Source organism: Triticum aestivum, chromosome 5B, assembly GCF_018294505.1.
Source record: "Triticum aestivum cultivar Chinese Spring chromosome 5B, IWGSC CS RefSeq v2.1, whole genome shotgun sequence".
NCBI classification, from domain to species: Eukaryota; Viridiplantae; Streptophyta; class Magnoliopsida; order Poales; family Poaceae; genus Triticum; species Triticum aestivum.
The window spans coordinates 158,572,462-158,584,527 of NC_057807.1; the positions used below are offsets into that span (position 1 = coordinate 158,572,462).

At 49.2% G+C, this 12,066-nt stretch overlaps 1 protein-coding gene across 1 annotated transcript in view; it reads left to right on the forward strand.

Annotated features, from left to right (window-relative positions):
- LOC123110905 (quinolinate synthase, chloroplastic) overlaps positions 1–11,203 on the forward strand; it is a 30,623-nt gene extending 19,420 nt beyond the window's left edge. Inside the window, exon 7 of the mRNA XM_044531541.1 lies at positions 10,739–11,203. Coding sequence (XP_044387476.1) covers positions 10,739–10,807 — 69 coding nt within the window. The 3' untranslated portion in view covers positions 10,808–11,203. The remainder of the gene's footprint in view (positions 1–10,738) is intronic.
- The last annotated feature ends 863 nt before the right edge of the window (positions 11,204–12,066 follow it).

A 12,066-nucleotide genomic window follows, 5' to 3' on the forward strand; every position in this document is an offset into this window, starting at 1 on the left:
ACTGCAAAGAGATACCTCTTCTTCCTCTCCCATCGCAAGTCAGGTTGTCTGCTGACCAACTTGCTGAGCTCCATACCGAGGCAGAGAGGAGGGGCTGCACGGCGGTAGAAGCAAGTTCTTGGTGACGCTGCGACGGGGCGTGGAGAGCAATCGCGGCTGGACGAATCTGATGCAGATGCATGGTCGGAGGAGACCGGCTGGCGAAACCGACGCAGGGGACCATGGAGGCACTACGGGCGTGTGGCGGCGCCGTCTTGGAACAACGCGGTAGCAGGCATTGCCCCCATGCTGGAGGTCGATTCCGGCGGTGCCCAGCCGTAGGGCACCATCGAGGCACTGCCGGCGCACGGCGGAGCCCCCCTATTTGAGTGGTGACGAACAGACGAAGTCGCGCGTGCTGAAACACGATTCCGATGACAGCAGCTTGAGATGTGCAGCGCTAAACGCCGCTCCGAATTCACTGGAGAGAAAATGCGATGGGGAGGATAATAAAAGGCGATGCATGATGTGATCTGGGCTCTTAGACTGCCTCGTCCGTTACAGGAGACAGAAGAGGAAACGACCTCCGGATGATTGCGTTTGCTTACTAAAGAAAATGAATCACGCGACTTTTTGGTCAGCGTTCAGTAAAGGAATGCATGCACAACGATAGTGGCTGATGTGGCAGGACACGCTGACGTGGCTAGGTTGCATGTTTAGATAAATAGGATAGTGGGGGTGAATCTCTTAGGTATATAGGATTCTACAACCCGGCGGATCCTATTCTGCAACCCTTTCCTAACTGTCGGTGCCGCAAACAAAAAAAGCTAACTGCACGTTCTTTTATAACAACTGCCCTCGAACTTTTTTTCTGCATTGAGTTTGGCCGAAAATTTTAGACCGTTTATTGGAACGACGAAAGTGATAGTTCGTTGGAAAGCTGTTGATAAAGGCGATTTCATGTTGAACATTTTCCAAAATTCTACAGGTTTAAGGTCATTTTCTAAAAGTATTTTCTATGAAATTTCAAACTGTTTGTCGAGTGATGCAAATGATATATCGTCGTAATGCCCGAACTGTTACGGGAAGATGCTAACTACCCTACTGAAAAACAGCGGACTGCCCTGGATGAAGGAGCAAACTGCCGAACTGCCACGATCGTGTAAATAAAAACACATCTCGGCTACTTGAAAATCTTAACTTTCTGCATGTTTTGTCTACATGAAAATAAAACACATCTCGCCTACTTGAAAACATAAAGTCAACTGCTATAGCACGCAAATGCATAATTGTTGGAAACCAGGAAGTGGAACTGATCATACCTTTTTTCGAGAAAACGCAAAAGACTTTTGCGTTTCATTATATTGAAAAGAGAGATAGTTTGTTACATCCTCCTAGGAGGCACCGGTACAGACAAACAACAAAAACATCAGTGGACGTCCCAGGTCTGTGGGAGAATGACACGCAGGCCTCGAGCACCCGCGGTTGCCCAAAGCGCAGCTTCTTCTTTGATCCTTGCTACCAAGACGTTAGTCGATGGGGTTACAACATTGAAGACGCAATCGTTGCGATGCTTCCAGGTCATCCAAGGGATCAGCAGCGTTGCGGTGGTGAGTCCTTTGTGCATCGGCTTGGGCGTGGCCTGCCGCGTCGTGCGCCACCAGACAGACAGGGAGCCTTCACCATTAGGCGCGCTGCATGGTAGGTGTAGCCAAGACAGGACGTCATGCCAAACCTGCTTGGTGAAGGGGCAGTCCAGGATCAGGTGGTTCATCGATTCCGGCACCTGATCGCAAAGCGGGCAGCGAGGAGGGTGCGGCAATCCGCGGCGGGCGAGACGATCGGCTGTCCAACAGCGTCCCAAGCTAGCGAGCCAGTGGATGTCGGGCAGGAGGTAGAGCCGTGGAAGGTGGCGAGGTACACGGACTGGGCGGTGTAGGTGCCAGAAGCATTCCACTTCCAGTGGAGTCGGTCCGGTTCAGCGGAGAGGGTGGTATGCTCGATGGCTCTCCAGGTTAGCAAGTATTGGCCAATCTCTTGGATGCCAAGGGTGCCATGAATGTCTGAAGCCCACTGGTGCGCTTGAAGACCGTCGGCTATCGTTCTGCTTTTGCGGCTGCGCTTGGGGATGAGGGCGTACAGCTGAGGTGCGATCTCAGAGATGGATCGCCCGTTGATTTAGCGGTCCTCCCAAAACAATGCCTGCAGACCATCGCCAAGGATCATGGAGGTGGACGCGAAGAAGAATGCGCGTTCCTCACTTGAGAACTGGAGGTCGAGGCTAGCCCATGCTCTGTTTCCATCAGTGCGTGCAAACCAGAGCCATTTGGTGCGCAAGGCGAGACCCGTGCGCTCCAGGTCGTGGATGCCAAGGCCGCCCAGGCTGGTAGGGCGGCAGACGCGGTGCCAGTTCACGTGGCAGTTGCCGCCTTGAACATCGGCACGGCCGGCCCAAAGGAATCCTCTCTGGATCTTCCTCAAGGAGTTTGAGGACTTTCTTCGGCGGCGCGAGCACAAGGAGCTGATGCAGGGGAATTGCACTGAGCACGGACTTGACAAAGGCGAGGCGTCCAGCCTTGTTCATGAGGTGCGCCTTCCAAGTGGGCAGCTTCCCTACGGTCTTGTCGACGACGGGTTGCAGTTGGGCAACCGTCGGGCGTCGCAAGGTGGGGGATGCCCGGATAGGTGATGGGGAACTCCGCGAGGGGGCATCCCAGGGTCGCGACGGCCGGGGCGACCTCGTCGTCCGCGCAACGGATCATCGTGGCCGTGCTCTTCTGGAAGTTGACTCGCAGGCCTGACTCACGGTCGAAAAGCTGCATGATCTCTCTGACCGCCATCGTGTCGCTAGGCGAGGGGTGGCAGAAGAGAATGACGTCCTCGGCATAAAGCGAGATGATGGGAATCGCACGTCGGGGGTGCAACTGTTGCAGAACGTTGAGCTCGGCAGCTCGGCGGAACAAGCGCCCCAACGTGTCGACAGCAAGCACAAAGAGCTGCGGTGACACAGGGTCGCCCTGGCGGAGTCCACATCGATGCCAGATCGCATGTCCAGGCGCGCCGTTCAGGAGGACTTGGGTGCTGGCCGATGATAGCAGGATAGCGATCCAGCCGAGGAAGCATTCTCCGAATCCGTATCAACGCAGGGCCTCGAAGAGAAAGGGCCACAAGACGGAGTCAAAGGCGCGGGTGAGGTCGAGCTTGAGGAGGGTGTGCGGGGCTCCCAGCTGGTGGAGGAGGCGCGCCGACTGTCGCACGATCAAGAAATTGTCGTGAAGGCTGCTGTAACGCCCACGATGCGGCTATATCTCTCACGTGTCGAGGCACGACTTAGAGGCATAATCGCATTGTAGGTTTTGTCGCAAGAAGGGTCATCTTCACACAATCCCATGTAATGAACAAGAATGGGATAAAGAGAGTTGGCTTACAATCGCCACTTCACACAAAACATAAATAAATTCATACATCATTCAAAATACACTCATAGACCGACTACGGTCAAATCTAAATGAAAAGAAGATAACCCCAAATGCTAGATCCCAGATCGTCCCAACTGGGCTCCACTATTGATCATTAGGAAACGACACGTAGTAGCGACCAAGGTCCTCGTCAAACTCCCACTTGAGCTCAGTTGCACCACTTGCACTGGTATCCTCGGCACCTGCATCTGTTTTGGTAGAATCTGTGAGTCACGAGGGCTCAGCAATCTCACACCCGCGAGATCAAGACTATTTAAGCTCAAGGGTAGGAAAAGTTTAAGGTGGTGGAGCTGCAGCAAGCACTAAGCACATATGGTGGCTAACATACGCAAGTGAGAGCGAGAAGAGAAGCAACGCATCGGTCGAGAAGCTAGAAGTGATCAAGAAGTGATCCTGAAACTACTTACGTTCATACATAACCCAAACCGTGTTCACATCCCGGACTCCGCCGAAAAGAGACCATCACAGCTACACACGCGGTTGATGCATTATAATTAAGTCAAGTGTCAAGTTCTCTACAACCGGACATTAACAAATTCCCATCTGCCACATAACCGCGGGCACGGCTCTCGAAAGTTTATACCCTGCAGGGGTGTCCCAACTTAGCCCATCACAAGCTCTCACGGTCAACGAAGGATATTCCTTCTCCCAGGAAGACCCGATCAGTCTCGGAATCCCGGTTTACAAGACATTTCGACAATGGTAAAACAAGACCAGCAAGACCATCCGACTGTGTCGACAAATCCCGATAGGAGCTGCACATATCTCGTTCTCAGGGCACACCGGATAAGCGAAGCGTACGGGTACCAACGTAACCCAAGTCGCCAAGGGACGGTCCCGCACGGTGCTCTAGTTTGGACCAACACTCAGAGGAGCACTAGCCCGGGGGGGGGGGGGCGGGGGTAAATAAAGATGACCCTCGGGCTCGCGAAAACCCAAGGGAAAAAGGCTTAGGTAGGCAAATGTAAAACCAAGGTTGGGCCTTGCTGGAGGAGTTTTATTCAAAGCGAACTGTCAAGGGGGTCCCATAAATCACCCAACCGCGTAAGGAACGCAAAATCAAGGAACATAACACCGGTACGACGGAAACTAGGGCGGCAAGAGTGGAACAAAACACCAGGCATAAGGCCGAGTCTTCCACCCTTTACCAAGTATATAGGTGCATTAATTAAACAAGAGATATTGTGATATCCCAAAATAACCATGTTCCAACAAGGAACAAACTTCATCTTCACCTGCAACTAGCAACGCTATAAGAGGGGCTGAGCCAAAGCGGTGACATAGACAAACAACGGTTTGTTAGGAAAGGATGGTTAGAGGCTTGACATGGCAATATGGGAGGCATAATAAACAAGTGGTAGGTAGCGCAAACATAGCGATAGAGCGAACAACTAGCAAAGCAAAGATAGAAGTGATATTGAGGGTATGGTCATCTTGCCTGCAAAGTTCTCAGAGTTGTCGAAAGCTTGATCCTCGTTAGCGTACTTAACAGGTTCCTCGTTCACGTACTCGTCTCCCGGCTCTACCCAAGGCAAGAACACAAGCAATGGAACCACAATCAATCACGGTGCAATGCACAAGCAACATGATGCAATACATGACATGATATGCGAGATGTGATATACAATGCATATGCGTGCTCCGGAAGGAAAAAGGATGAACAAGGCATCAACTTGGCAAACCAAGTATGCCGCTGGAAAGATGAGATGATTTCGGTTGAAATCAATATAAAGATCACCGGAAACGGATGTACGGTTTGCAAATGGCAAGCAAAACAAGAATGACACAATTCTGCGATTAACAGCACAATGCTACTTAGCATTCAACAAGAAACTAAGCTACTGTACTCCAACATAGCAACAAAGCATATGGCAGTGATCTACAAGAGATGCTTGACAAAAGATGGACACTGAGCTACGGCTAGATCACACAATAGCAGGTTCAAACAAACATGGCAAAAGTGCAAAAGATAACAACATCACAGACTTAGAGAAATTACTAACATGCCAGAAATAACTTCAGGAAGCAATGTTTAGGGCAAGCAAACATCATGCTACAGGAACATATCATAGAAACTTAAGGCATGGCATGATACTACTAAATGCATAGAACAAAAGTCCCTTACTGATCATGAGCCAAAAAAGATCAGAAGATATGATGGCACCCATGTAAACATAGCAAGTTTCGTTGACAGATTCAGACTTGACAGAATACAGAGCATGACATTAACCGAGTTATGAAGGCATCTTTGCGAGCTCGATTCACTCATCACAAGTCATTGCATGACAAGATAAGCATAGCATCAGCAAGAAGACATGTTTATGAAACTAACCATGGCAAGAACAAGTTCATAGCATGCTTGGATCACTAGCAACAACCATCGCAAAATTGATTAGCATGTTAACATTCTGCCAGGAACATTTTATAGCAAAAGTAGAGCAAGAAAATGACATGCTAGATTACTCCATAATTGCAAGCAGGGGCATGGATGGATAGAGCATAACTATATGTTCAAAACATCCTTACTGAAGTATTTCAAAATAAGCATGGATCTCTCTGTAGCATCAAGTTTACATGGCATCAAAATAACAGCAAAATAGGGACTGAAATCAGCAACATCATGAAGCCTAGTTTGCATGCTTGTGCTAGCCACCACACTGATCAAAAAAATACATGGCAAGCACCTCTATAAAGATGACATGTTGTAGATCAAAACACCTGTAGAGCTCATGCTCATAGGATGCACACACAAAATGCAATGAAAAAGACTAATCACCAAGTTCTGTTAACAGACAGCAGTTAACATCATATAGCACTCTTGCAACGATTATTTAGGCATCTAGATGAACTCAAACAAGCATGACACAATGGAACAAAATGAAGAGCATCTCATGATGAACATTTTGACATATTATAAGCACGAATCGGAGTAACGAGCATGGAGTTATGGCATGATGAACAGGGCATAAAAATATCAGAGAGCTCCGGGACTTGGTGAAATTTCACCTTCGAAATCCCAGTTCTAGGGTTCTTCGCACGGGAACCAAGGCAGGCCGGAGCCTCGCCGGGGTTGGTGCCGGAGAGGAGGAAGATGGCCGGAGGAGGAGATGGGGCCGGCCGGATCTGGCCGGATCCGGCGCCGGCGGAGGCGGTGGCGGGGCCGGGCGGCGCGGGGGCGGCGACCGGGGCGGCCGGCGGCGACCGGGGCGGCGGCGAACTCGGGCGGCGCCGGCGGCCGCGCGGAGGAGTGGGGTGGCACGGGTGGCCGGGCGGCGGCTCGGGCGCGGTCGCCCGCGGGCGGCGGCGGCGGGGAGACGGGCCGCGGGGGCCGGCGGCGCGGGAGGTGGCGGTTGCTGACATGGCATGCGGCGGTTGGACGGCGTGCGGCGGCGCGGACGCATCCGGTCCGATCCGGACATGTCGGGCGGCGGAGAGGGGCTAGGCTAAGGTTGGACTGCGCGAGAATTCGGGGGATGCACATATTTATATGTAGAGGGAGCTAGGAGGCTCCAAATGAGGTGTAGTTTTCGCCCACACGATCGTGATCCAACGCCGGAGAGCATGGAGGGGGCTTAGATGGGTTATTGGGCTGTTTTGGAGGGTGTTGGGCTGCAACATACAAGAGGCCTCTGCGGTTACCCGGTTAACCGTTGGAGCATCAAACGGCCTCCAAATGGAACGAAACTTGACAGGTGGTCTACCGGTGGTGTACCAAGGCCACCTGGCAAACCTAGGTCCATTCCGAGAACGTTTTTCTCCCGCTCACGAAAAGAGACAAGAGGGGTGCGCCGGGTGCATGTGGGATTGTCGGATTGCGAAACGGACAACGGGGAAAAAGCTCGGATGCATGCGACGAACACGTATGCAAATGAGATGCACATGATGACATGATATGAGATGCATGACATGAACAAAATGCAAAACGAAAGACAAAACCCAACCATGGAGGGAATATCATAACACATAGCCGAAAATGGCAAGAGTTGGAGTTATAAATATGAAAAGTTACACCCGGGGTGTTACAGCTGCGTCCGGGGATGAAGGCGTTCTGGATGGGACTTATCAAGTCGTTCAGCTTGGGCGCAAGGCGGAGGGATAAGTCTTCGCGAAGATCTTGGCGACGAGGTGGATTAGGCTGATGGGCCTGTAGTCGAACAGGCTGGCAGCGTCGGCGCGCTTTGGGATCAGCATGAGCAGCGCTTGGTTCAGGCAGCTGAATCCTCGTCCCCGGAGCGCATGGAGCTGCTGGAAGGCGCAGAGGAAGTCGTGCTTGACGACGGGCCAGCAGGATCGAAGGAACTCCGTGGTAAATCCGTCTGGGCCAGGTGCCTTGCGTGCTGGCAAGCGCTTAATGGCTTGCCAAATCTCGTCCTCACTGAATGGGGCCTCCAGGTCATCAAGGACGGCCGGCTCGATGATGTGCTGCAGGTCAAGGGCGCAGTCTCGAGGTCGATTGGTCCTGAGCAGGGAATCGAAGTGTGCGAAGGTCGCCGTGGCCATGTGAGCATGGTCGGTGAGCACGGCGCCGTCAACTGTCAGGGATTGGATCATGTTCTTCTGCTTGCGATAGGTGCACTGGTGATGGAAGAAGGAAGTGTTGGCGTCGCCATCCTTGAGAGAAGAGATGCGCGCGCCTGTCGCGCCAAAGTTCGCTCCAGTGAAGCGAGGCCAAGATATGACAGCTTGATCTGTCTGCGAAGCCAGCCCTCGTGGGGCGTTAACTGGCGGAGATCCTGGGCCGAATCAAGACGCAGGAGCAGCTCACGCGAGATCGCGAGCTGGTCGCGGATGTTGCCCATGGCGCAAGCACTCCAGCTCGTGAGCAAGCGCGCGGTGGCGTGCATGCGCCACATGATGCGGCGGAACGGGCTCGGGTCGTCCACCGAAATCCATGCAGCCGCAACCGAAGCCCGCAATGCGCGTCCAGTACTCCTCAAATTGAAAGTGTCGGTGCACCGGGGGCAAAGGCGAGCAGTCAAGCATGAGCGGGCTATGATCGGAGACAACCGAGGCGGGGCAGCGAAGGTGGCACTCTCTGCTGAACCGGACCGGTTACTACGGTCATTGCTGGCAGCCCGATTGAGGCCTAGCCGCGTGTGTGGGCCAACTGATCATACCTAACGAGTGAACTGTCCGAGGTCACGTTGTATAACTTCCAAGCGGGCATTTTTATCTCAGATTTATTTCTATATTGAACTTCCATTTTTTTTAATTCAACTTCTTTTTATATGCTAACGTCTGAATTTGGGTCAGTTAACTTCCACGGCTCTTTGCATAGCAAACTGTCTGAGTGTTCAGTAGCGGATTGTTGCTTTTTTTGCGTGAGTGAACAGCTGCATTTTTTTCTCACCAACCTTTTCCCTTTTTACACAGCGAACTGCTACTCCCTCCGTTCGGAATTACTTGTCTCGAAAATGGATGTATCTAGAACTAAAATACATCTAGATACATCCATTTCTACGACAAGTAATTCCGAACGGAGGGACTACATAACAGAAAAGCTAACTCCCTTTTTGGAAGTGAAAGTTTTTTCAAAAGCAAACTGCTCTACTTTTTGTAGACCGAACTGCTGCGGCTACAGTCACGACTACTACATCACAGAAAGCTAACTCCCTTTTTTCTATAGTGAAAGTTTATCCTTTATTTTTTTAAAGCAAACTGCTCTACAATCACGGAAATTACAGCCACAATGGTGGGTCATCATAACTAACTGGATTTTCTAACAAAACCTAACTGCGTCTAAAATAATTGAATTACTGGTCACCGTCCCAGGCCACTGCCTGCGTTAGGGGGCGGCGGATTCGGAGCCATGGAGGTCTCGCCGGGGTCATGCTTGATTGGGGCTTGAAGCCGGCTAATCGTAGAGGCTCCCACGATGACCTACCTGAATCGAATCGAGGGACGATGTAAAGACGTGGTCTACGATGGTTGTGCTTGGTCGACAGCTGAACCAACTACACTAAGTGGCTGTAGTCGTCAATCAGAAGGAAGTAGCGCCTCCTGCATGGTGTTGGTTAGGGTTTTCTCCCCCCGAGCCGCCAGAAGAGGGCGACGCGGTGGTGGCCTGGTGGGTTTCTTCCTTTCCTGACTCCGTCTCTTAGAAGCTGCTTTTTCCAGAAGGCTGTCAACTACATCACCCATTCCATGTCAGCCAACTGAAGTACCACTTGGGCCAAAAGCAGTGCCAAATCCAAATCTTGCACTTCTAGCAGCTGATGCCACCATTCTGCCTTCTGCCCCCCCCCCCCCCCCCCCCCCTCTTGAAGAAAGGAAGTTGATATCCCGTGCACTGTACAGTGGCTCATCACATGGATTAACTTCACAATCGAAGTAGCAGCCTGGGAGGACTCTTAGGCCAAGTCAGATCTTTGATCCGGGGGAGTTGTCAGGCCCGGAAGTGGTACCTAGCACATCTGACCGTTCTCTGGCGATCCAAAGGCCCATAGCTTAAGTGAATGTGTTGCCAACTCCGTTTCACGCCAATGACAAGCATCTCAGCCGTCCATCTCCAATGCAACAGCTGCAGTTCAAACCAAAGTGTAGGCCTTATTTTCCGAGAATGATGCTTTTGATTAGACCCTTATCTATAACTTTACCAAAGTGTAGGCTCAACAAACAATGGATTGAGAGCCTCTTGTGTTCATCTCCTTTGTAATTGGGTTAAAACCCTTGCTGGTGGATCGATGTCGGAATCCAAAGCAATATTTAAGAACCCAACAACCCTAGAGATTGGTCGGTGAGAAAGCCGCCGATAAGGGGGCACTAAATATGGGGTCATTGTTCTTCCACTGCTTTGGCCTCTAAATTGCAAGCGGAATCGGATGGGTATTGTTTTTTCTTCTTCTATTTTTGCTGGAGAGAATGTATGGCTCGGGAGTGATATCATGGATTGGAAGGCGTAGTTTTTTACCCCGGTCAAATGACCGGGATTGAGAGGGGTTTGGACGGGATTCTGAGGGACAGGTGTAACCGAATGCACTGAAAATAGTGGTCCGGGATAAATCCCCAGCCGGGCTGAACCCTGCTGATCCATTTGGATTTGGCTGGATCCCAGTGGGAGCTGATCAAAGTGGTTTTAATCCATGTGTGCTAAGCAAGAGACCTTCTAGAAGAGAACCTTCCGTGTAGCTTGGGAGGGGGCACTACTTTTAATAGCACAACGTGATGAAGGATTAATCTTTTGGCGTGCCAAGTCTTGTGGTGTTCATTTGTATTTTCCATGTGGGCTCACTAGACCCATCCTTATAATAAACTCATTTACAATTTTACGTTTATTTCAGGCGACAAAGAGATTACCAGACAAGCTCGTTCACCAGATTATCCATGGTAACGGAGGGGAACCTTTATGATGGCCGTTCCTCAGAATCTTCCCTGTCAACTTTATTCAGGTGTTTATGGATGATACATCAGTATGTTGCCCCACTTGAGTACTTCCGTACCTGATATTAGCATTGCAGGGTGCAGTATCCGGCTTTGCACCAAGTGTTGTTATCCCGTTACTGATAATTACCAGTGGAGTGACATTCACAGAGTCTGCAATGGGTAGATATATTGGCTGAGCAATTGTTATTTGTCTCAGCCAAAATATTTCTCGCGTATGTTTGATGTCAGACATATAAATGGGCGGCATACAATAGCATTGCTCAACAATTTTTGTGCTCTGTAACGGGGAGGACCTAAATCACCTGCGTTGCTGTGATGTATTTGAAGCTTTTAACCTCGTGTTGTAAAATGTCCTAACGAAATCTCGCGTTGCGGCATGCTGTGAATCAGAGGGAGCACTGGCTGCAGCTAGTGTATACGAGCCAGTGCCGTCTACAGGAATTATGGGCCCTGTGCAAAAAGCAAAATGGGGCTGTAAATTTTGAAATTGATTTGATGCATTTAGTCACTCTCAAACGTTTTTCAGCATTAGAATCATACTCTTTATTTATAGAAAGCATAAATTTTCTGTCTACGAACCAGACAAAAATAATATGGATGCATTCGAACTACATGAATTGTAAGCTTATCAAGATGATGGAAAAAAAACCAAACCTTGATTTGAAACAGCAGCTATCTTGAAATCATGACAACAAAAACGTTAAATGTGTATAGAGAAAAAAATATTTATCACGTATAAGAACAATGTATACAAAGAAAATACAATTTGTATGAAACAATTTGATTATGTATTTAGAAAATGTTAATCAAGCATTTGAAAAAAAATGTTGAACAAGTATTTAAAAAATGTAAATCAAGCATTTGGAAAAAGTTAAATGTGTATAGAAAATATGTTGACCATGTATTAAAAAATGATGAATTTTTTATCATGTATATAAAAATGTTAATCAAGCATTTGAAAAATGTTAAATGTGTATAGAAAAATGTTGACCATGTATTAAAAATGATGGAAAAATTTGATCATGTATATAAAAATATTAATCAAGCATTTGAAAAAAAAGTTGAGCAAGTATTTGAAAAATGTTAATCAGTTACTTGAAAAATGTTAAATGTGTACGGAAAAAATGTTGACCATGTGTTCAAAAAATGTTAATCAAGCATTTAAAAATGTTAAATGTGTATAAAAATGTTAATCTTGTATATGAAAACTATTAATTAAGCGTTT